Source organism: Balaenoptera ricei, chromosome 13 (genome assembly GCF_028023285.1).
Source record: "Balaenoptera ricei isolate mBalRic1 chromosome 13, mBalRic1.hap2, whole genome shotgun sequence".
In the NCBI taxonomy this organism is placed as follows: Eukaryota; Metazoa; Chordata; class Mammalia; order Artiodactyla; family Balaenopteridae; genus Balaenoptera; species Balaenoptera ricei.
The window spans coordinates 8372861-8398210 of record NC_082651.1 but is presented as its reverse complement, the minus strand read 5'-3'; the positions used below and the strand labels follow the sequence as shown (position 1 = coordinate 8398210).

General features: G+C 43.5%; 1 protein-coding gene across 2 annotated transcripts in view; it reads right to left on the bottom strand.

Annotated features, from left to right (window-relative positions):
* Positions 1 to 25350, bottom strand: part of AFF3 (ALF transcription elongation factor 3) — a 562822-nt gene that overhangs the window by 74242 nt on the left and 463230 nt on the right. The window contains exon 11 of one of the 2 annotated variants that reach the window (XM_059942557.1): positions 24406 to 24443. In XM_059942557.1, coding sequence (XP_059798540.1) covers positions 24406 to 24443 — 38 coding nt within the window. Of the gene's footprint in view, positions 1 to 24405; positions 24447 to 25350 lie in introns of both variants that reach the window. The other variant, XM_059942558.1, reaches the window with a different exon arrangement.

The window sequence follows — 25350 nt, the reverse complement described above, 5'->3', positions numbered from 1 at the left end:
TAGAACTTTGACCAAATCTACACAAACTAAAACATTCTCAAGGCTTTACAGTGGGTATTATTCAGGTTCTATTCCAAGTATGGAAAAAGAGAAAACCACTGTTAAAGTATTCTTCAGCCAACACCATCCTACTGTTAAGAGGCAGTGCTATGAGGAAGGATTCTAGTTGTGAAATATCTAATGGTATTTTAATAACAGATTATAATATTACTATTACTATAATGACTCTATGATTTTAGTAATTGGGACATCTCAATTAACCTTTCCAGAAAAGCAACTGGATGTCAACAGCATCTCTATATTGATTTTGGATATATTCAATTTATGATACAACTTTAAAATCATCATATTTAATGTCGTGTTTGCTGTAAACCACTTGAAGTAATTCTGTCTTTAGTTCACATTATAGATTCAACAAACAAGAAAAAAATAAGTTGGAGTCCTGTGTAAAGTAATTTTGAATTAAGATTGCCACTTCAGTGATTGCTTTTATATTATGGTATTTACCACCACTGCCATTGTGTAACTTATTAATTACTATTGGAGAAAAGCCACAGCCATCCCTAGGTTGGGGTATAAAGGGTTAAGAGTAAAGGAGGGAATGGGGTGTTTTGAAGTTACCCTTTATTCCTCATCAAAGGTAAGAGCTATTCAAGTTGCTTCTTCTTTTTTTGCAGCAACTCTACTACTAAAAAGTGGGCCATTTGTAATCAGCCTTTTTAAATGTAGCTCTCTTGCAAAAATAATCTCCCAAAGCCTGACAACAATGGCTTGAGATGGACAGAGCGAGCATTACTCTCTCCACTTTACAGAGGAGAAATTAAGCCCTTGTCGGTGTGACATCCCTTCTGATGCCCAGAAGGAGCCTGTGTGGTCTCCACTACCAAGGGTCTTCCTCTCACTTGACTAAGGCAAGGAGCTCGGGAATGATGGATGACCTGTGCCCAAAGGAACAATATACGGGCAGGGTGAGGCAGGCAATTCAGCAGCTCATTACCATAGTGATGAGGGCCACACAAGAGGCAAGTGCTCTGGGGGCGGACGGCAAAGGCAGGAAGGCCTAATGGGGGACCGGCTGTTTCAGCTGTGACTTGAAGCATGGATAGGGGTGGCCAGGCATGTTGGAGGGGAGGACAGGGGAGGAAAGACCCTGTTCCAGGCAGAAGGAATAGCATGTGTGCAGGGGTAGGGGAACTAAAACTCCTGTGCCTCCACTCACAAAATGAGTCTGTAACAGTGCCTGGGCTTGAAGGGGACCCGAAGAGTGCTGTTAGTTGAGCTCCTGCTGTGACATCTCTTCTTCTCTTTTATTCTTTTCCATTATAGTTTATTACAAGATATTGAATATAGTTCCCTGTGCTATATAAGTAGGACCTTGTGGTTAATCTATTTTTTATACAGTACCTTGCATTTGCCAATCCCAAACTCCTAATTTATCCCTCCCCCACCCACTTTCCTCTTTGGTAACCGCAAGTCTGTTCTGTCTGTGAGTCTGTTTCTGTTCTGTATGTAAGTTCATTTGTGTCATATTTTAGACTCCACATATAAATGATATCATATGGTACTTGTCTTTCTCTGACTTACTTCACTTAGTATGATAATCTCTAGGTCCATCCATGTTGCTGCAAATAGCATTATTTCATTCTTTTTTATGGCTGAGTAATATTCCAGTGTGTATATACGTACCACATCTTCTTTATCCATTCATCTGTCGATGGACATTTAGGTTGCTTCCATGTCTTGGCTATTGTAAATAGTGCTGCTGTGAACATAGGGGTGCATGTGTCTTTTCGAATTAAGAGTTTTCTCCGGATATATGCTGAGGAGTAGGATTGCAAGATCATACGGTATGCAAGATCATACTATTTTTATAGTTTTTAAAGGAACTTCCATATTGTTCTCTATAGTGGCTGCACCAGTTTACATTCCCACCAAGACTGTAGGAGGGTTCCCTTTTCTCCTCACCCTCTATAGCATTTATTATTTGTAAACTTTTATTTTATTTATTTATTTTTCTGTTGGCTGAGCCACATGGTTTGTGGGATCTTAGTTCCCCCACCAGGGATTGAACCTGGGTCCTCGGCAGTGAAAGCGCCAAGTCCTAACCACTGGATGGCCAAGGAATTCCTGTGTAGACTTTTATTTTTTATTTATTTATTTTTAAAATTTATTTATTTGTTTTTATTTTTGGCTGCATTGGGTCTTCGTTGCTGTGCGTGGGCTTTCTCTAGTTGCGGTGAGCGGGGGCTGCTCTTCGTTGCAGTGCACGGGCTTCTCACTGCGGTGGCTTCTCTTGTTGTGGAGCACAGGCTCCAGGCATGTGGGCTTCAGTAGTTGCAGCATGCAGGCTCAGTAGTTGTGGCTCACGGGCTCTAGAGCACAGGCTCAGTAGTTGTGGCGCACGGGCTTAGCTGCTCCACAGCATGTGGGATCTTCCCGGACCAGGGCTTGAACCCATGTCCCCTGCATTGGCAGGCCGATTCTTAACCACTGTGCCACCAGAAAAGCCCCCTGTGTAGACTTTTAAATGATGGCCATTCTGACCAGTGTGAGGTGATACCTCATTGCAGTTTTGATTTGCATTTCTCTAATAATTAGTGATGTTGAGCATCTTTTCATGTGGCTGTTAGCCATCTGTATGTCTTCCTTGGAGAATTGTCTATTTAGATCTTCTGCCCATTTTTTGATTGGACTGTTTGTTTTTTTTGTTATTTAGTTGTATGCACTGTTTGTATATTTTGGAAATTAAGCCCTTGTGGGTGTGACATCCCTTCTGACACCCAGAGAGAGCTCCTGTGGTCTCCACTATCCAGAGGCTTCACCTCACTTGACTGAGGCAAGGAAGTCAGGATGACCGGTGAGCAAAGGAACAACATACGGGCAGGTTCACATTTTAAAGACTCACAGGGGCACAGAGTTGCTCTAGGGATGTGAGCAAAAGGTGGCCTTCATTTTGAAATGTTAGTGAATAGCTAATATTTCTCCAGCCAGTTGGAAGGAAAAAAAATCTTCAAGAAATATAAGTCTTAGGCAATCATGCTGGCTTGGCTCTCCTTTCCTCATCGTATAAATCCATCTAAGCACGACCACAGTGCTTTTCAAGTTTTCTGCCATCTTCTATTTTAAGCACAGAGCACAGAAGGAAGGCTGAGATCCCTAGAAGTACTTTCTTGGAGAGAACAGAACTGGATGAGGTCTGTCCTAACACACAAGCCCCCAGCAGGATCCTTCGTGGGCATGTGGTCATTCCTGTTTTACATTCAAACGTGAAGCGGACAAAGATGAAACGTGATTAAACGTGCCTCCGCTCTGACACACGGGCAAGGGCAGCTCATGGCCCTGCACGCGGCGCTCAGGCCTGTGTCGTGAGTGCAAGGCCGCGGCAGGCTGGGTTTGTCCTGTTTCAAGGGGATTCTGTAGGCAGAGCAAGGATGAGGCCCTTCACCACCTGCTCTGTCTGCGAGGCCACACTGCCGCCCCCAAACCTGGGCTCCAGCCACCTTGGGCACGTGACTCCATCCTCCAGGCCTCAGTTTCCCAGTGTGGAAAGTAGAGACAGTGACACCTACCCCAGAGGGCAGTCGGGGGGATGAAGTGGGATTATGACATCAAGTCCCAGCACAGGACAGGGTGTGGTGGCCATGGGACTCTTGGAGGCCTGGGGGTGACCCTGAAGACCACGGGCCCCTGTCAGAGGGCTGGGGTATCATTCAGCTTTGTGCTCGTCTTCCAACCACACCAAAGGCCCACTTGGCTGTCCTTTCAGAATTCTATTAAACAGTTCAGTGGCTGAGCAATGACTCAAAGAAAACGGGACCTCCTTCACACAGCCCTGCAAAAACTAATACATACCCCAGTTCTCTGTGCCTGTGTAGCGTCCACGGCTGACAGGGCCTTCACGCATTCTATCCGCCTTCCCTCCCCCTGGCACCAGGATTGGACTGGCTGAACAGGGGTTATATCTTCATTTTAAGATGAGGAACCATGGCCTAAAGAGGCTCCCTGGCCATGAGCAGGGCAAATGGGGCCACAGGGAGGTCAAGCGGGGCCTCTGGACTCCAGGCCTGGGCTGGGCTTCTGGGGGCCCCATCCAGTTAGCGGAGCGGGGCCAGCAAGCAGGCGGACCTGGTCTGTGAGATGGGAAAAGGGGCCATGGCCTTTCCCTTCCCAAGGAGTTGGTGTGGTTTCAACATTTAACCCAACTGACCTGTAATTAATTAATGAGCGTTGACATACCGAACGCTGTCTCTCAGGACGGGAGGAGCAATGGGTACCGGGCAGCGTGAATAGTGAAACTCAAGGCCACGGAGAATTACAGGGAGGGGAGGCAAGGTTCAGGAATCTGCTCAGGTTAGGTGGTAGACCCCGAATAACAGGGATGCAGATGGCCGGGCTCCGATGCCGGCTGATGAGGGCAGAGGTGGGCGCCGTGTTTTGCCGGCCAACGGGAGGATCCGGTATGGCAGCTGGCCCAGTAGCCAGCACGGGAAAGGTCAGCCTGCTCCCCTCCGGGGGGGGCACGTTAACCTTTCAACACCAGCAGGGGAGCTCATCAGGCTCCAAAACGCAGTCAGTAGAGCCAGCGGGCAAGCCGGCCAACGCTGGCCCAAGGCTGCCTCTGGGGGACGCCAGAGGCCTGAGTCACAGGAGGCAAGCGGTGAGGGGTCGGAGGCGGAGGGGCAGGCCCCGTGCCCAGAGTTAGCAGCAGGATGGGCAACTCGCTCCAGCTGGCTCAGCATCCCGAGAGCGAACCGGCCTGGGTGGGACTGTCTGGGAGGGAATAAGGGGGATGGAGAGGTGCTGGCCTGAAAGGCTCTTAAAGCAGAGAAAGAAGGCTCCAGGGCTTTGGCTAGTTTTCCCCACTAAAAGGAGATTAAAAACAAAACAAAACAAAAAACAGTTGTGGTGTCACGATTTAAATAAACTTTCATCAAAAGCAGCTAAGTAGTTTGGTTTTAAACAAAACAAAACAAAACAAAAAACACCACTAATCTATTCGTTTTAAAACTACCCACCCCACTACAAATGTTTCTCCAGCTGCCCTCCGTTTATTAAAGGCACAGACACCAGGGAAAGAGCTACAGACAGTGGCCTCAGTGTGTTAAGAAGTATACGTGGGTATCAAATATGCACCTTTTGTGAATTTTTTCCTGTAAAATATATGATTGGTTGCTCTTGGGTTTCTTTTACGTTCAGTTCAATTTCCCAGATCTGAGTCAGTGTGAATGCAAAGTTTAAAAAGGGGGGAGGCGGGGGAGACTGCATTATATCTTCATGTGTAATCACTTTAAATACTTGAATAGAACTGACCACTAATAACCAATCATCAACACATTCAGTGCAGGACAGCAAGTGCTTAATTCAATCTAAGTAGTTATTCAAGAAAGTACAGGCATAATTCCACTTCAGCTATATATACAAATATGTTTATATATATATATATATATATATATAAATACGTGTGTGTGTATGTATATATATATTTCTTTTTAAGAAAAGGAAAGATTTACTACTTGCAGCAAGTAAGGAGAACACCAGGGATCTTTTCCAAAGTAGTGTCTCCAGCAATATATATTTTTAAAAAGGAATAGGCAGTATTGAGAAATATTGAAAACTATGCTCATTACACAGTCTTTTATTTCTCTTAATTTTAACTTGGAGATGTCTCATGTATTGGATACATTAAAAATTTGGGGGGGGGCATCCCTGGTGGTGCAGTGGTTTAGAGTCCGCCTGCCAATGTGGGGGACTTGGGTTCGAGCCCTGATCTGGAAGGATCCCACATGCCGCGGAGCAACTGGGCCCGTGAGCCACAACTACTGAGCCTGCGCGTCTGGAGCCTGTGCTCCACAACAAGAGAGGCCGCAATAGTGAGAGGCCCGCGCACCGTGATGAAGAGTGGCCCCTGCTCGCCGCAACTAGAGAAAGCCCTCTCACACAAACGAAGACCCAACACAGCCAAAAATAAATAAATAAATTAAAAAAAAAATTGGGGGGGATGCATTAAAACTTAAGTGAACAACAAACATCAGACATACACGGTACCATTGTCCTTCGTCTAGAAGTGATGCAACACAGTGTTCAAAAGGGGTAACACACAGAGACAAAGCCTTCCAGCAAAAACAACTTCCAGTTCTGTTATTTAAATATTTTACCACCAGCAGCACTATCAACTTAGTCTGAAGGAACGAGTCCAGAAGAGAGGAACACCGTGTGGATGGCAACAGGTCCAAGCTAGTAACCTAAGGGATGGTCCTAACTGTTAGGTCACTCCATCCATGGGGTGTCTTGTTCCTCTGGTCCCTTTCCTGAGGCTGGTTAAACCAGGCGGTGTGGACGATGAGCTTAGTTCTTCTGCAGCCACAGATCCCTGGCGATAGGAGGGAGGTGGGCTGGGACCTGGGACCCTTGGCTGCAGTGCTTGCACCTGGACAAACATCTCCTCCAGAACAGAATACAAAGGAACTTTAAGGGACGAAAAATAACTGCACGCATGCACAGTCAGGGCAGTTATGAACAGTAAGATACCAAAAGGCCACAAACCAAGTGCCACTTCTGAGCTGTCGGGAGCAAAAGCAGGGTCCTGCGCATGATCCCTGTACGTGACACCACCAAGGGGGTGGGCAGGCCACCTAAGCCACTCCTCCGGCCCCACCCACAGATCCACCTCTACTTTCACCCCACTTAACAGACCAGCTTGTCCCCTCTCCTCGGGGAGTGAGCAAGGGCACCTGTTACTTGTTTTCGCTCCCTTGTGCTGCAGCATGAGTCCCAGTGAAGCCCTGCCTGAATTTCTTGTCTGTCATCTTATCAACTTCTATTGATTAAAGAGTCCAAGGATCTGAGTCAGTAACAAGAGCAGGGGAGGGACGGTGGGTCTGCCCAGGCCAGGATACCAGAGGCACCTCTGCTAAGAGAGAAGGAAGGAAGGAAGAAATCTCCAGGCTGGAATCCAGCATCTCAATCCTGGGAGAGAGACGCCTGCTTCCCACTCTAGACAAATTTGAGAGAAGGGACCATCCTGAAGACCTGGGGATAGTAGTACGTGCAGAGATGTACTCATTTTTTCTTTTTTATTGTGGCAAATATACATACAAAATTTATGATTTTACCCATTTTTAAGTGAAAAATTCGGTGGCATTAAATATATTCACGTCATTGTGCAGCTGTCACCACTACCATTCCTTAAATTATTTTTCTTTTTTAGTGAATGAAAGATTCTTTACATTCAATAGTGCTTTACACTTTTCAAAAGTCTCACACAGATGATTTCACATAATCCCATAGTAAACCGTTTATTTTCATTCTTTTTGAAAGAGGTTAAACCCCGCTAAGTATGTCCAGCTCACATCACCCCATCTGCTCCTTTAGGTTCCTGGCAACTGTGGGCATTGACTAAAAGGGTTAACACTTCCTTTCACCCAGAGGTCCCTCAGGGCTGCATCCTCCTCGCCCAGACCTCAGGCAGCGGGTCCACAAGAACCTGCAGGCATCCCCACCCCACTAAACCATCTTAACAGGTAATTAGTGGCTTCATGCAACTTGTTATTCATTTACTCAAAAGACTGTTAACAGTTTCTTCCAGGCTGCTCTGTTCTATTGTGTAAAATACATGTTTGGGACCTTTTAAAATGTGTGTTATTTACCTGATAGAATTCAATGTCTTCTCTGGAGCCATTAAGTTTTATGGTGGGAATTAGTACTTAGGTGGACTTTTTTTTTTTAAATAAATTTATTTATTTTATTTATTTATTTTAGGCTGCGTTGGGTCTTTGTTGTGGTGAGCAGGCTTCTCATTGTGGTTGTTGCAGAGTGCGGGCTCTAGGCGCGTGGGCTTCAGTAGTTGTGTCATGCGGGCTCAGTAGTTGTGGCTCGCAGGCTCAGTAGTTGTGGCTCGCAGGCTCAGTAGTTGTGGCTCGCTGGCTCTAGAGCGCAGGCTCAGTAGTTGTGGTGCACGGGCTTAGTTGCTCCGTGGCATGTGGGATCTTCCGGGACCAGGGATCGAACCCATGTCCCCTGCATTGGGAGGTGGATTCTCAACCACTGCGCCACCAGAGAAGCCCAGTACTTAGGGGAACTTTTTAAAAGCTGAGTTTTAGATTCAGTAGCCTACGTTTGCTTACGACGCTAATGCAGTCAGCTGGGCTAACAGTCACTGAAGGGCGGTCGGGGACACTTAGGTGGCAGCTAAGAAGAAGCAGTAAGGAGAGTGTGTCCACTTTTGTAAATGTCCATGGGTACTGCTGGCCCCGTTAGAGAAGAGAGCTCACACAGAGGCTCAGTTGGCATTCTTCTCTCTTTACAGGGCCCCCAAACAGATCTCTACCAGGGATCCCCCATGTTATCTGAGAGTCACTGTTTGCTTTTGAAATAAGGATGATTTACTTTGAAAATAATAAGATGAATCCAATTCTTCAGGGATCAGCTGGAAAAGGTGTCCGGAAATGACCCAGGATGACTTTTCCAGGTGAGTGAAGTAGGATGCTGATGTAGGAAACACGGGTTGCTGCCTCCTCAGGGGTCGAGGTGAACTTACCCAGGACCCAGAGACCCACAGTTAGGGCTTCGATGGGAGAACAGGCTAGATTAGAACCTATTACAAAGTAGGGATGGAATGAGCAATAGTAAGGGATAGTTCTTGGGCTTTGTTGATATTTATTTTTCTATAATGTCAAGGTAAAAACACGCTCCATACTATTAGTTATTCATGGTTTCATAAATTAAATCTACTCTGTCATATTTTCCTCTTTGTTTTTAAGCTTCCTGGCAGGACTTAAAGAGTACCTCATGGTACCTTAGTGAGTGGATTTTCTTAGTGATGCAATAGAGTAATTACTATCATATGGATAGATTAACAAAGCACTTTTTCTATTTATCGCCTCATTTAATCTGTCCATAAGCCTAACAAGGAGGACATTATCACCATCCTGTTTATGCAATTGTGAGAGTTCAGACTCAGATGGATAAATACTTTGCCCAAAGTAAGTTCCAGCCCAAGCTCAAGGATTCAAAATCCCATGCTTCCTTCATGACGTCTTGTAAAAAAGAGAAGAGATTAGGGAAAGCTGGGCCAGAGGTTTGGTATTTTTTCCCCCTCCTTATCATGGCAGTAGAGATGAGTGGCATAATTTGAATTCTTGGTCTTTCATGTTTGAAAGGCATTGAGTAAGTCATCATTGAGCATTCTTTCTTTTTTTTTTTTTTAGTTGAAGTATAGGTGATTTATAATGTTGTGTTAATTTCTCCTGTACAGCAAAGTGATTCAGTTATACATATACATATACACATGGTTTTTTTTTTTAAACATCTTTATTGGAGTATAATTGCTTTACAATGGTGTGTTAGTTTCTGCTCTATAACAAAGTGAATCAGCTATATGTATACATATATCCCCTCCCTCTTGCGTCTCCCTCCCACCCTCCCTATCCCACCCCTCTAGGTGGTCCCAAAGCACCGAGCTGATCTCCCTGTGCTATGCGGCTGCTTCCCACTAGCTATCTATTTTACATTTGGTAGCGTATATATGTCCATGCCACTCTCTCACTTCGTCCCAGCTTACCCTTCCCCCTCCCCGTGTCCTGAAGTCCATTCTCTACGTCTGTGTCTTTATTCCTGTCCTGCCCCTAGGTTCATCATATTCCATATATATTACACATGCTTTTTTTATACTCTTTTCCATTATGGTTTATAATAGGATATTGAATATATTTCCCTGTGCTATACAGTAGGACCTTGTTTATCCGTCCTATATACAATAGCTTACATCTGAGCAGTCATTCTGTATACAGAATTACCTAATATTCACGATGTGGCTCCTGTTCTCCACCTGTTGTTGAGAACACACATAAACACATAAAGTGAGCCGAGGGCAGAAGCAGGCCTATGTCAGCAATTCCATGAGGTACTGATGGAACAGGATTGTAGGACTCAGGGTAGTTGGTTAGTTAAGGTTTCCGTGGAAGGTGAGGCTTGATCCCACGTTTGAGGGAAGTCCGGCTCCCCTGCCTCCTGCATTGGTGGGTGTGTGTGTGTGGAAAGCTGGCTCCCAGACCCCTATCCCTCTGGATACCCACACCCCAGAGGAACGAAGGGCCTGCTGCCCCCTGTTGACCCCCCAGCCTTGCCTTGCTCAGGGTGCTCATTCTGTCTGCAGAGAAAGCCGTTCTTCCCCTTTCCACTCTTGGGTCCCCTGATGCTCCCCTCCTTCACACGTTACTTCAAATGCCCCCTCCCCGCGCCCCTTGCTCTGCTCTGAGAGGGCTTCGGTTCTACCTGCATCCCACCAGGGACAATGATCTCTTTATAACTTGATGGGGTGGGAGGATGTTACTGAAGCTGCTAAGAGCATCAGCTAGAGCCAGACAGGCCACGCGGCAGCTTTACAGCCATAAGACTGTGGGTCACTTACGTGTCTCTGTAAACCCAGATTCACTAGGATTCTAGGGAGGGTATTTGGAAAATGAAATGAAATAAATGTCCATCTCTTTAAGGCCCTAATATTGAATTCCTCCTTCCTGGCTGAGTGGGTTATCGTGAGGATTAATGATAAGTGATGCATGTGAAATGCTTGGTGGTGTACTTACACGCCACTGCTGTGCTAACAAGGCCCAGGACCACACAAGCACACGTTGACATTTAATACACGCAGTAGATCTGCGCATGTTTCCGCTACCAGCCGTAAACTCCTGGAGGGTGGGATGCATGAGGAAAGCATCTTCGTGTCTACCGCAGAGACTGACGTGACGCCCTTACCCATTGTAGGGGGTCCGTGCTATAAATGTGCATCAAACGAAGGAAGGATAAAAAGAAACATGAATAATTGGTGGAGATAATATGAGAGAGCATCTTAAATCGTGTCCACGGTGGGAAGCACAGCAATGAGGAGTGGGGAGGGGGAGACAAGGAGCAGCCCTAGGGATCATCTCCGGGCTGGAAACTTCTCTAAGGCATCCTACAGTTCTCTCTGGTTACTGATTTCTAAGAATTTAATTTCACTCTAATTGAATCGCACTGGATGCTTTCAATCTTTTGAAGGGTTTTTTTTTTTTTTTTTTTTTTTAAGTCCCTGACCATCAAACTCTGCCTCCTGAGACGGTCTGCTGCAATGGCGGACAGCCATAGTTTCAGAAAAGTATTTTCTATTTTAAGCCCAAATTTGCCATTGCTTAACCACAAAACATGGGTTCTGATTCACTCATTCATTTGTTCATTGTTTTCTTTCATTCATCAAATAACTTATTGTGCCTCCTAACTGCCAGGAACTGTGCTAGGTGCTAGGGATAAAAAGACAGCTAGGCAAGAAATGTACGGATTATTATAATTATTAGTAGAAACAAAGTAGTAGTGCAGGCTAAGCTATTTGTTACAATATAAAACGTGGCCTGAGCCACCTGCCTCTGACCCCATCCAAGCCTGTTTCCTTTCTGCGTGATGGGGATGAGAGAATTCTACTCCACACGAGTCAGAGGACCTGGAGTCTAGTCCCAGCTCTGCCACTTGCTACCTTGTGACCTGCGGTGAGTCCATCACCTGTCACAGGCTCAGTTTTCTTATCTGTAAAATGGGTCCTTTCTATCTCATAGGGTTATTGTGGGATCACAAAATGAGAGAGCCAATGAGATAGGGCTTTTAAACTCTAAAGCTCTTTAAAAAAGTTTTACCAAAAAGACTTCATCATCAGAAGCCCCTGCACTGGAGAGACTGGAGACCACTGTGGGTCTCGAAGGTGGGGCTGATACATGTCCTCCTGCTACCTTGTCATCTTCCAAGTGGGAAATGTGAAACTTTCTTAAAAGTCCCCCAAGCCCCCTTTTTGGACCCTTAGAGACGAGGCCAACCGTTACCAGTGCCTGGCAACTGTGACTTTCTTCTTCAGACTTCAGGGACAGTATGTAAAATGTGACCTGGAAAGACACCCTTCGGTGCTGGTGGCCACTCCCAGCATGTTCCCCTGGCTTGGCTGAAGCTGGGCCACTTGGCGACAGGTCAGGAAGATGAGGCTGAATGCAAAGCCCCCTCCCTGCCATCAGATGCCTACCCTGCCCTCCCCGCGGGTCGTGGGACCATTCATTACCAGCCCCGCTTCCAGACACAGATCACACTCATATGGAGGTGACCACTTCATTTTACATGATTCCTCACTTACTTAATTTCATTATATTCTCCCTAATGGGAAGAGGAGATTTGATGGGTGAGGTTTATTTGAGGAAGGGCAAAACTGTGGTGAGCATGGGCTTCCCTGGTGGCGCAGTGGTTGACAGTCTGCCTGCCAATGCAGGGGACACGGGTTCGAGCCCTGGTCTGGGAACATCCCACATGCCGTGGAGCAACTGGGCCCATGAGCCACAACTGCTGAGCCTGCGCGTCTGGAGCCTGTGCTCCGCAACAAGAGAGGCTGTGATAATGAGAGGCCCACGCACCGCGATGAAGAGTGGCCCCCACTTGCCGCAACTGGAGAGGGCCCTTGCACAGAAACGAAGACCCAACACAGCCATAAATAAATAAATAAATAAATAAATAAATAAATAAATAAATAAATAAAATTAAAAAAAAAAACAGGTGAGCAGATGCATCCAGCTAACAAGGCCTTTCTCTTTGCAAAGCCGTGGTCGGGGAGGCCACGAGCAGAGGGCTGGCTGCTTCTTACCACCGTCCACCTGCCCCAGCCCAGCGCCCGCTGTGCACACAGGACACGATCAATAAAGCCTCGCGGCACAAATGAATAAATCAATGGCAGTTGTTTGGATTCCAATATAAATGGATCTTGGACCTGAGATATTGCCAGATGGGCAGACAGGTTACAATCTGGTGATGCATCTCCAAGGCTGTAAAAATGTAGCCATTTCTGGAGTCATAGGCTGACATCTCAGAAGATGATTATATGTACAATTTAACCACATGGCCATTTGCACCCTCCCAGTGCCATGGCTTCAACAACTGTTTTCATGTTGGCTTTCTTGCTCGTTCCTTTTTTTTTTTTTCTTTTAAAGTCAAGCACAATTTTTTTTTTCCCAGCTTCTCATCTTCCTAGCCGAATGTGATTTATTCATATGAAATTATGCTCCATTTTTATAAAACCCAAGTTACCGAAAACGATGCTGACGGTTTCACAGAAAATATTAATTCCTGATCTCTGGCTATAAAGCATCCCTGCTCGCTCTGCAGCAGTTCCGTCGCTCTGAGACAGATGGAAGCGGTCCAAGGGGATGATTAACTTCTTAGTCCTGGCAATTGCCTAGTGCTCCTCTTGCCCTGGATTTCAAGATTGACCTCCAGCTCTTCTGCAGATGCACAGTCGCTCAGCTTGATAAATCACATGAACCCTTTTTTTGATCACAGTTATCTACTATTTACTACTTGGGAAGGGAAGTTAATGGTTTTCAGAGGCACTTCACATGCTGCACACATATCTTGCCTTCTCCTAACAGCACTTTGCATATTCTCCACATTACTTGTGATGCGGCAGTGTCGATACCAAAGACACACCCTTAGAAACGACCCTCAAAGCCCATTTATCCCAATTCTTCTCTGCCTCTCTCTACCCCATCTAGTACAATAATATGTACAAAGAAGAGACACTTGAGAGGCACATCCTAAGGAGTGAATAAGAAGGAGAATGGGAGAGATTGGTTCAAGATGGCGGAGTAGAAGGACGTGCCCTCACTCCCTCTTGCGAGAGCACCGGAACCACAACTAACTGCTGAACAATCATCAACAGGAAGGCGCTGGAACTCACCAAAAAAGATACCCCACATCCAAAGGCAAAGGAGAAGACGCAATGAGACGGTAGGAGGGGCGCAATCACAATAAAATCAACTCCCATAACCACTGGGTGGGTGACTCACAAACTGGAGAACACTTATACCACAGAAGTCCACCCACTGGAGTGAAGGTTCTGAGCCCCACGTCAGGCTTCCCAACCTGGGGGTCCAGCAATGGGAGAAGGAATTCCTAGAGAATCAGACTTTGAAGGCTAGTGGGATTTGACTGCAGGACTTCAACAGGACTGGGAGAAACAGAGACCCCACTCTTGGAGGGCACACACAAAGTAGTGTGCGCATCAGGACCCAGGGGAAGGAGCAGTGACTCCACAAGACACTGAACCAGACCTACCTGCTAGTGTTGGAGGGTCTCCTGCAGAGGCGGGAGGTGACTGTGTCTCACCATGAGGACAAGGACACGGACAGCAGAAGTTCTGGGAAGTACTCCTTGGCGTGAGCCCTCCCAGTGTCTGCCATTAGCCCCACCAAAGAGCTCGGGTGGGCTCCAGTGTTGGGTTGCCTCAGGCCAACCAACAGGGAGGGAACTCAGCCCCACCCATCAGCAGTCAAGCGGATTAAAGTTTTACTGAGCTCTGCCCACCAGAGCAACAGCCAGCTCTACCCACCACCAGTCCCTCCCATCAGGAAACTTGCACAAGCCTCTTAGACAGCCTCATCCACCAGAGGGCAGACAGCAGAAGCAAGAAGAACTACAATCCTGCAGCCTGTGGAACGAAAACCACATTCATAGAAAGATAGACATGATGAAAAGGCAGAGGGCTATGTACCAGATGAAGGAACAAGATAAAACCCCAGAAAAACAACTAAATGAAGTGGAGATAGGCAACCTTCCAGAAAAAGAATTCAGAATAATGATAGTGAAGATGATCCAGGACCTCGGAAAAAGAATGGAGGCAAAGATCGAGAAGATGCAAGAAATGTTTAACAAAGACCTAGAAGAATTAAAGAACAAACAAACAGAGATGACCAATACAATAACTGAAATGAAAAATACACTGGAAGGAATCAACAGCAGAATAACTGAGGCAGAAAAACGGATAAGTGACCTGGAAGACAGAATGGTGGAATTCACTGCTGCGGAGCAGAATAAAGAAAAAAGCATGATAAGAAATGAAGACAGCCTAAGAGTCCTCTGGGACAACATTAAACGCAACAACGTTCGCATTATAGGGGTCCCAGAAGGAGAAGAGAGAGAGAAAGGACCAGAGAAAATATTTGAAGAGATTATAGTCAAAAACTCCCGTAACATGGGAAAGGAAATAGCCACCCAAGTCCAGGAAGCACAGAGAGTCCCATACAGGATAAACCCAAGGAGAAACACGCTGAGACACATAGTAATCAAATTGGCAAAAATTAAAGACAAAGAAAAATTACTGAAAGCAGCAAGGGAAAATGACAAATAACATACAAGGGAACTCCCATAAGGTTAACAGCTGATTTCTCAGCAGAAACTCTACAAGCCAGAAGGGAGTGGCATGACATATTTAAAGTGATGAAAGGGGAAGAACCTACAACCAAGATGACTCTACCCGCTAAGGATCTCATTCAGATTCGACGGAGAAATCAAAAGCTTTACAGACAAGCAAAAGCTAAGAGAATTCAGCACCACCAAACCAGCTCTACAACAAATGCTAAAGGAACTTCTCTAAGTGGGAAACACAAGAGAAGAAAAGGACCTACAAAAACAAACGCAAAACAATTAAGAAAATGGTCATAGGAACATACATATCGATAATTACCTTAAATATGAATGCATTAACTGCTCCAACCAAAAGACACAGGCTCGCTGAATGGATACAAAAACAGGACTCATATATATGTTGTCTACAGGAGACCCACTTCAGACCTAGGGACACATACAGACTGGAAGTGAGGGGATGGAAAAAGATATTCCATGCAAATGGAAATCAAAAGAAAGCTGGAGTAGCAATACTCATATCAGATAAAATAGACTTTAAAATAAAGAATGTTCCAAGAGACAAGGAAGGACACTACATAATGATCAAGGGATCAATCCAAGAAGAAGATCTAACAGTGTTAAATATATATGCACGCAACATAGGAGCACCTCAATACATAAGGCAACTGCTAACAGCTATAAAAGAGGAAATCGACAGTAACACAATAATAGTGGGGGACTTTAACACCTCACTTACACCAATGGACAGATCATCCAAACAGAAAATTAATAAGGCAACACAAGCTTTAAATGTCACAATAGACCAGACAGATTTAATTGACATTTATAGGACATTCCACCCAAAAACAGCAGATTACACTTTCTTCTCAAGTGCACATGAAACATTCTCCAGGATAGACCACATCTTGGGTCACAAATCAAGCGTCAGTACATTTAAGAAAATTGAAATCATATCAAGCATCTTTTCTGACCACTACGCTATGAGATAAGAAATCAATTACAGGGAAAAAAACGTAAAAAACACAAACACATGGAGGCTAAACAATACATTACTAAATAACCAAGAGAGCACTGAAGAAATCAAAGAGGAAATCAAAAAATACCTAGAGACAAATGACAATGAAAACATGACGATCCAAAACCTATGGGGTGCAGCAAAAGCAGGTCAAAGAGGGAAGTTTATAACAATACAAGCCTACCTCAAGAAACAACAAACATCTCAAATAAACAATCTAACCTTACACCTACAGGAACTAGAGAAAGAAGAACAAACAAAACCCAAAGTTAGCAGAAGGATAGAAATCATAAAGATCAGAGCAGAAATCAATGAAATAGAAATAAAGAAAACAATAGCAAAGATCAATAAAACTAAAGGCTGGTTCTTTGAGAAGATAAACAATATTGATAAACCTTTAGCTAGACTCATCAAGAAAAAGAGAGAGAGGACTCAAATCAATAAAATTAGAAATGAAAAAGGAGAAGTTACAACAGACACTGCAGAAACACAAAGCGTCCTAAGAGACTACTACAAGCAACTCTATGCCAATAAAATGGACAACCTGGAGGAAATGGACAAATTCTTAGAAAGGTATAACCTTCCAAGACTGAACCAGGAAAAAATAGAAAATATGAACAGACCAATCACAAGTAATGAAATTGAAACTGTGATTAAAAATCTTCCAACAGGGCTTCCCTGGTGGTGCAGTGGTTGAAAGTCTGCCTGCCAGTGCAGGGGACATGGGTTCGAGCCCTGGTCTGGGAGGATCCCACATGCCTCGGAGCAACTGGGCCCATGAGCCACAATTGCTGAGCCTGCGCCTCTGGAGCCTGTGCTCCGTAACAAGAGAGGCCGCGATAGTGAGAGGCCCACGCACCGCGATGAAGAGTGGCCCCCGCTTGTCGCAACTAGAGGGAGCCCCCGCACAGAAACGAAGACCCAACACAGCCATAAATAAATAAGTATAAAAATAAATAAAAAATAAAAAAAAATCTTCCAACAAACAAAAGCCCAGGACCAGATGGCTTCAGAGGTAAATTCTATCAAACATTTAGAGAAGAGCTAACACCCATCCTTCTCAAACTCTTCCAAAAAATTGCAGAGGAAGGAACACTCCCAAACTCATTCTATGAGGCCACCATCACCCTGATACCAAAACCAGACAAAGATACTACAAAAAAAGCAAATTACAGACCAATATGACTGATGAATATAGATGCAAAAATCCTCAACAAAATACTAGCAAACAGAAGCCAACAACACATTAAAAGGATCATACACCATGATCAAGTGGGATTTATCCCAGGGATGCAAGGATTCTTCAATATACACAAATCAATCAATGTGATAAACCATATTAACAAATTGAAGAATAAGAACCATATGATCATCTCAATAGGTGCAGAAAAAGCTTTTGACAAAATTCAACACCCATTTATGATAAAAACTCTCCAGAAAGTGGGCATAGAGGGAACCTATCTCAACATAATAAAGGCCACATATGACAAACCCACAGCAAACATCATTCTCAATGGTGAAGAACTGAAAGCATTTCCTCTTAGATTAGGAACAGACAAGGATGTCCACTCTCACCACTACTATTCAACATAGTTTTGGAAGTCCTAGACATGACAATCAGAGAAGAAAAAAGAAATAAAAGGAATACAAATTGGAAAAGAAGAAGTAAAACTGTCACTGTTTGCAGATGACATGATAGTATACATAGAGAATCCTAAAGATGCTACCAGAAAACTACTAGAGCTAATCAGTGAATTTGGTAACGTAGCAGGATGCAAAATTAATGCACAGAAATCTCTTGCATTCCTATACACTAATTATGAAAAATCTGAAACAGAAATTAAGGAAACACTCCCATTTACCGTTGCAACAAAAAGAATAAAATACCTAGGAATAAACCTACCTAGGGAGACAAAAGACCTGTATGCAGAAAACTACAAGACATTGATGAAAGAAGTTAAAGATGATACAAACAGATGGAGAGATATACCATGTTCTTGGATTGGAAGAATAAATATTGTAAAAATGACTATACAACCCAAAGCAATCTACAGATTCAATGCAATCCCTATCAAATTACCAATGGCAGTTTTTACAGAACTAGAACAAAAAATCTTAAAATTTGTATGGAGACACAGAAGACCCCGAATAGCCAAAGCAGTCTTGAGGGAAAAAAACGGAGATGGAGGAATCAGACTCCCTGACTTCAGACTATACTACAAAGCTACAGGAATCAAGACAATATGGTACTGGCACAAAAACAGAAATATAGATCAATGGAACAGGATAGAAAGCCCAGAGATAAACCCACGTACCCATGGTCAACTAATGTATGACAAAGGAGGCAAGGATATACAATGGAGAAAAGACAGCCTCTGCAATAAGTGGTGCTGGGAAAACTGGACAGCTACATGTAAAAGAATGAAATTAGAACACTCCTTAACACCATACACAAAAATAAACTCAAAATGGATTCGAGACCTAAATGTAAGACTGGAAACTATAAAACTCTTAGAGGAAAACATAGGAAGAACACTCTTTGACATAAATCACAGCAAGATCTTTTTTGATCCACCTCCTAGAGTAATGGAAATAGAACCAAAAATAAACAAATGGGACCTAATGAAACTTAAAACCTTTTGCAAAGGAAAGGAAACTACAAACAAGACAAAAAGACAACCCTCAGAATGGGAGAAAGTATTTGCAAACAAATCAATGGACAAAGGATTAATCTCCAAAATATATAAACAGCTCATGCAGCTCAATATTAAAAAAACAAACAACCCAATCAAAAAATGGGCAGAAGACCTAAATAGACATTTCTCCACAGAAGACATACAGATGGCCAAAAAGCACATGGAAAGCTGCTCAACATCACTAATTATTAGAGAAATGCAAATCAAAACTACAATGAGAAAAAAAAAAAAAACTACAATGAGGTATCACCTCACACCAGTTAGAATGGGCATCATCAGAAAATCTACAAACAACAAATGCTGGAGAGGGTGTGGAGAAAACGGAACCCTCTTGCACTGCTGGTGGGAATGTAAATTGATATAGTCACTATGGAGAACAGCATGGAGGTTCCTTAAAAAAGTAAAAATAGAATTACCATATGACCCAGAAATCCCACTACTGGGCATACACCCAGAGAAAACCATAATTCAAAAAGACACATGCACCCCAATGTTCACTGCAGCACTATTTACAATAGCCACGTCAGGGAAGCAACCTAAATGCCCATCGACAGACGAATGGATAAAGATGTGGTACATATACACAATGGAATATTACTCAGCCATAAAAAGGGATGAAATTGGGTCATTTGTAGAGACGTGGATGAATCTAGAGACTGTCATACAGAGTGAAGTTAAGTCAGAAAGAGAAAAACAAATAACGTATATTAACACATATATGTGGAACCTAGAAAAATGGTACAGATGAACTGGTTTGCAGGGCAGAAACTGAGACACAGATGTGGAGAACAAATGTATGGACACCAAGGGGGAAAGTGGCAGGGGTGGGGGCGTGATGGTGGGATGAATTGGGAGATTGGGATTGACATGTAAACACTAATATGTATAAAATGGATAACTAATAAGAACCTGCTGTATAAAAAAATAAAATAAAATTCCAAAAAAAAATTACACTGGAATTTAGAATAAAGTAATTTGACAATTGATAAGACATCCCCCCCCCCAAAAAAAGGAATGAAGTACTAATACATGCTACAACACAGATAAACCTTGAAAACATGCTCAGTGAAAGAAGCCAAACACAAGAGTGTATTTCGTAAGATTCCATTTACATGAAATACCCCAAAGAGGCAAATTCACAGAGAGAAAGTGGTTTGGCATTTGCCAGGGGAGAGGGCAATGGGGAGTGAAATGAAACAGGCCCCTATGGTCCTTCCCCCACCCCCATATCCTCCTGTCTTTTGTCTGCGTAAAAACTTCAGCCAAAGAATAAGTTTAATCAGAGCCGTGAGAAAATGTAGAAGCAAAGAAAAGCAGTCAAACAGGACAAAACGATAACAGTTTAGTCAGTAAGCAAAGTCAAGGACATTTATTTCCCTCTCAAGGGCTCTGGATAATATTCTGAGCCATATCCTGTGAGCTGTCTTACACATACTGAAACCCTCACCAGGTGGAAGAAGTTAACTACATGATGACCAAGCTGTAGCCATGACATAAGCTGCCACAATTCCGAGAATTGGCCTCAAGGAAATGGGAACAAACCGGCCCGGGAACTGAAGGTTAACTGTACCTAAAACAATCAAGATGGTGCTGGTCAGACCACCAATGACCAATTTCTCGATGACGGTCAGAGCCGCCTGTGCTGTTTCTGCGTGTAGCACCCTCCCTCCGCCTATGAAAGCTCTTGCCCGCTGGTTGTCAGGGGGGGTGAGTCGGCCTTTGGACACGCGTCTGCACCTCCCTCCAGTTGCCGGCATCCAAAATAAAGCAAATTTTACTTTCCACCAAAAAAAAAAAAAAAAAAAAAAAAAGGAGTATGCCCTTCTGCAAAGGGAGGTTTTCTTGTAATTGATTGGTTTACCTTGCTGAGAATTTTGCCACCTCTTCCTGCCCTGGTGTCCTGCTTTTTCATTACTTGGGGCACTGGCAGGCCTCTGGTAGGCCAGCTGCCTCTCAATGGCATAAAACAGATGGATGAAAAATTCTACAGGCAGCAGTAGCAAAGAATAAAACCCAAGCCACCATCCTACCTTCACACATCCTTCCCATTGCTGCAGGTGGCACGGGTGAGTTGGGCCAAAGCCCACATTTGCCTCGCTGTTGAGATACTGTTTGGATTTGTGGAGCGTTTGGGCTATTTTGGCTGAACCATCAACTAAGCCCATCACTCAGACAAAGTCAAAGAAGCAAAAGGTTTTCTATGGGAGTGACCACAGATGCTTTTTCTATTTTAGTAATGGCAGTATCAGAGTTTTAATTGATCAAGGTTGTGTATTGACTACTGAGGACTCACTGAACTTGAAAGCATTACAATCTCAACTGTCAGATGCTGGATTTCTGCTGGAACACCCCTGGAAACCAGGAAGCTGGAGCAATGAAAAGACAGACAAGACTGACCTTCAGAAGATGTCTGGATATCCTCTACCCTCTGACACCCCACGGGGATGAGATTTCTATCTGCCCTCATAGAGGGAAACGACACCCCTTTTCCCTATATCTAGTCCCATTAGGCCAGGTCCCCAAGCCTCGAAGGTAGGCTTTCTTACGGGGAAGCAGAGGACAACTGGCTTCCTACAGTGTAAACTCACATCCCCCCTACCATCCCAGTCAAGTGAATCCCATTTCATCATCAAGCTGTACATCTTGAGACAAAACAGCTCTCCTCCTGGATCACACGTCCTGTGTTCACCAGGTACTTAGGCAGTTATTAGGTTAAATGGAAGTGACACAGGCCCAGAGAGGAGCAAGCCAGTGGGACACCTCAGCGTCACATGGTAGCCTGACTCAAGCCAGCATGGGCTTTCTGTCCAACTCCAGAATCACAGAACTCAGGAAGCAACTTTGAAGGCCTGAAAAGTGCTCCTTCTTTTTCTCGGACAGAAACAAAATTGCTGCCTAATCATTATGGAATTTTATATCAAGAGGTAATAACGGGCTGAAAAAAGAGTTTAGGAAACCAGAAGAGTCTGTGTTAATGAATGTATAATAGATTACCACCAGGCTGTAAGTAGCCAGAGATACTGGGGTTAGATCTCTACCTTGGGAAGGGCACAACCTGGAGGGGAATTTTTACTCAATTCCCTTCCCAACCTGAGGTGGTTCTTGGGACAGACAGAATTTTAGGCAAGTCATAATATGGTGGTTGGACCCAAAGCCACATCCCTCATTTTCTAGAAAAGACTATTTATTCAACAGAATAGATAATGTGATAGAAAATGACATCTGTCATGTGTTAAGTTAGCATTCTCTAATTTAAGAAACTAGAAAACATGAATCCAATTAATTCAGTAGGTGTTACAAGTCCTTATTTTGAAGAAGGGTTCTTAATTGTATCGCCCAACAATTACAGAGACTTCTCACTCATGGAAATACTCATGTGGTCCTGAATTAATGGAAAACATAAAACAGGAAAAGCACAGAGAAGTAGCTTTACACAAATGCATTGCTAGAATAGTAGGCAAAGTCAGCCCATTACTTTGAAAGGCGCTGAGTTCCTCCTATTGTGAATAGAAAAACTGTTAAGAGTTAGAGGGAAATGCTCAGTTACATCTGAAGACCGGGAAATTTGTTAGAAGAGCAGTGACAATGGGAACCTCTGTTTTTCTGTTTCTAGGGAATGAACTTTTTTTCCCTCACAGTATCTGCATTAAGTGGTTATATAAGAACAAGGGCTAAGATACTAACTTACTAGTCAATTAATTATTGGGCTTCAGGAGGGGTTTTTGAGAGAAGATCAGAAAATGTCAAAGGTAATAGCGTTGCTCATCATGAAAATCTATGCACATTTTCTACCCAGGACAAAGTCATGTATCTTTTGGGGAGAAGCCTTAGAATATACCAGTCCTAGTTTCTGATGACTTGTCTTTGTACCTACAATCATGTCTTCAAGGGGAGTCCATGTTTTTAAAAATGGTTCTTGATTCATTCTACCAAAGGCTATAAAGATATTTTGTGTCTAGATATGTAGCACTGAAATGTAATTTATATTACATTTACACACACATTGTGTATATTACACACACACGTTGAAATGTAATTTATATACCATAAAGCTCACCCATTTAAAGCATGCAATTCAATTGTTTTTAGTATATTTACTGGGTTGTGAAGTCTTCACCATAATCTAATTTTACACCATTTTTATCACCCCAAAAAGAAACCTCGTCGCCATTGGCAGAGGCATAATATTGTCAACTGAGGGCTTTCTCTTGCTTCTCAATGCATTTTGTTGAAGGAATCACGGAAGAAGAAAAGTCAAAGGGAAAGAAGAAATATGTAGAGGAAAAGAATTAATGTGTCAGATTTTAAGTGTGTTTTGATCCAGAGTCTCTCTTCTTTCTACCAACAGACTCAGAAGCAGTACAGTTATCAGCTTTTGTGAAAATCCCAGAAGCAACCCCAGAAGATCACGTGGCAGCCACTCTTAGAGCCCACAGGCTTGTGTGGTTGTCATGGGGAAGGCTTTTCAATTGGAATCAAAACACTTGGGCTCAGCCTGCCACCATCGAGAAAACGCTTTTCACCCATGAGCACAGATAATTCGCCTAAGTGACAGGTTTTACCTTGGAGAAGCATTGAACTGAGCTGGTTTACACAGTCAATTATTGCTCATTCCACAGAAAAGAACTGGGAAGGAAGGGAGGGGGGTGGTGGTAGCTAGACAATGCCGAGAGGCCTGCCAGCCCGCTGAGGTGAACAGCTCCTTCGGCTGTTTCCAGCCCTGTGAGAACCTCACTTGTGGAGAGAAAACAAAGCTTCATCTTTACCTCCTGATGGTTCTTTAAAACACACACACACACACACACACACACACACTTTTTGGCAAATGAGAAATCAAAAACCAACTCAAACCAAGAGATGGTCTGGTCTATTCTAGAAAGTAACTTTATATATCCCCATTCAAATATTTTCGAACAGTCTTATAGGCAAAGGAAGACGTGAAATACAGCTGGAATACGTTTACTGATTAGCTTTACATATCTCATTCAATAACACAAGTTAGAAAAAACAAGCCAGAGCAAGGAGTAAAAAGTCAGGCATGCAGCACCATGAACTGGGTTCCGCGCATAAAGTAAATTTCGAGAGAGAATCTCATCAGAAGACAGATAGCTCTCAGGGAAATGATGTGGGAAAAAAGTCTGAAGAAAACATCCCAGAATAAATGAAGTACTTATTGTTGAAAAATGAGCTTAGATCTCAACCAGTTCCAAAGTTCAGAATTTACTGCACCATTCAGGACTTTCCCTCCAAGTTTCTTGTCTCCTGTTTCATTGTACAACAAGGGATTCTTCATACTTTCTATGAAATACAACACGGCGATTTTTGCAGTAATAAACTCCACACATGCATGACAAATTGAAGCATGCAAAATGTTTAACATCCCAGTTCACAGATACTTTAGGGACAAAATCCGATTATGAATTATATGCCACAGTAAATAGGGCTCAATGTTTCATAAAGCAATTTATAGTTCATAAAAATGACAAAATGTACCTGTCAGACAGAGCGTGGAGAGCCGTTCTCTGGGCTGCCTGCTGGAAGAAAGGGCAGAGATGTTTATTTAATATTCTGACTTTAAAATTACGTGCTCGATCAATACTTAAAAAGAAACCCTGTGTCACCCACACTTCTGCCAGGTGGCCAAATATGAAACTACTAGTAACACAGTAGAGAATCCTCTCGTGTTAGGAAACGAACATTTCTGAAGAGTTACGGGAATCACACCTGCCACCAGGGGGCGAGCTTGAGGAGACTGGACATACTCCACAGGTGAGGTTGGACACGTCTCAGGAGACGTGGTACTGATCGGACCTATGTCATTTTTACTTCCGGAATTCACTTTTACCATTGCTTTATTCTACTTTCCTGTAAGGAAAAGATCTGTTTTGGTTCCTTTGCAGCTTCTTTTCTTATGAAGGTATAATTTTGGACCTGGTTTTCAGATTTATTGATAAAAGCATCACAATTGGATATTGGAACACTGACTGGCTATGTGATGATATTAGGAGATCGTTGCTATGTTTTAGACACAGTAACATAACTGTGGCAATGTTTTTATAGAGAGTCTTTTAGAGATTCATATTGAAATATTTATGAATACAATTACACGATGCTGGGATTTAAAATAATACAATTGGAGGGAAGAGAGGGTAGGTAGGCATATAAATGAAATGAGATGGACTTGGGTTGATAACTGTTGAAGCTAGGTGACAAGAACACTGGGGGAATAGTACAGTATTCTGGGAATTTTTGTGTGTTTGAAATTTTCCATAATATAAAAATTAAAAGAAAAAAGGAAATAAGAAAGCCTCCCTCAGATTCTCCCAGTTTTGCACTCACTTTCCTTTCGTCTGTCTGTCCTATTTTTTTGTCTGTTTGCCTTATGCCGCCAAGGACTCTGAATCTACGGAAGGCAGAAAAAGACTTCTCTGACTGAGA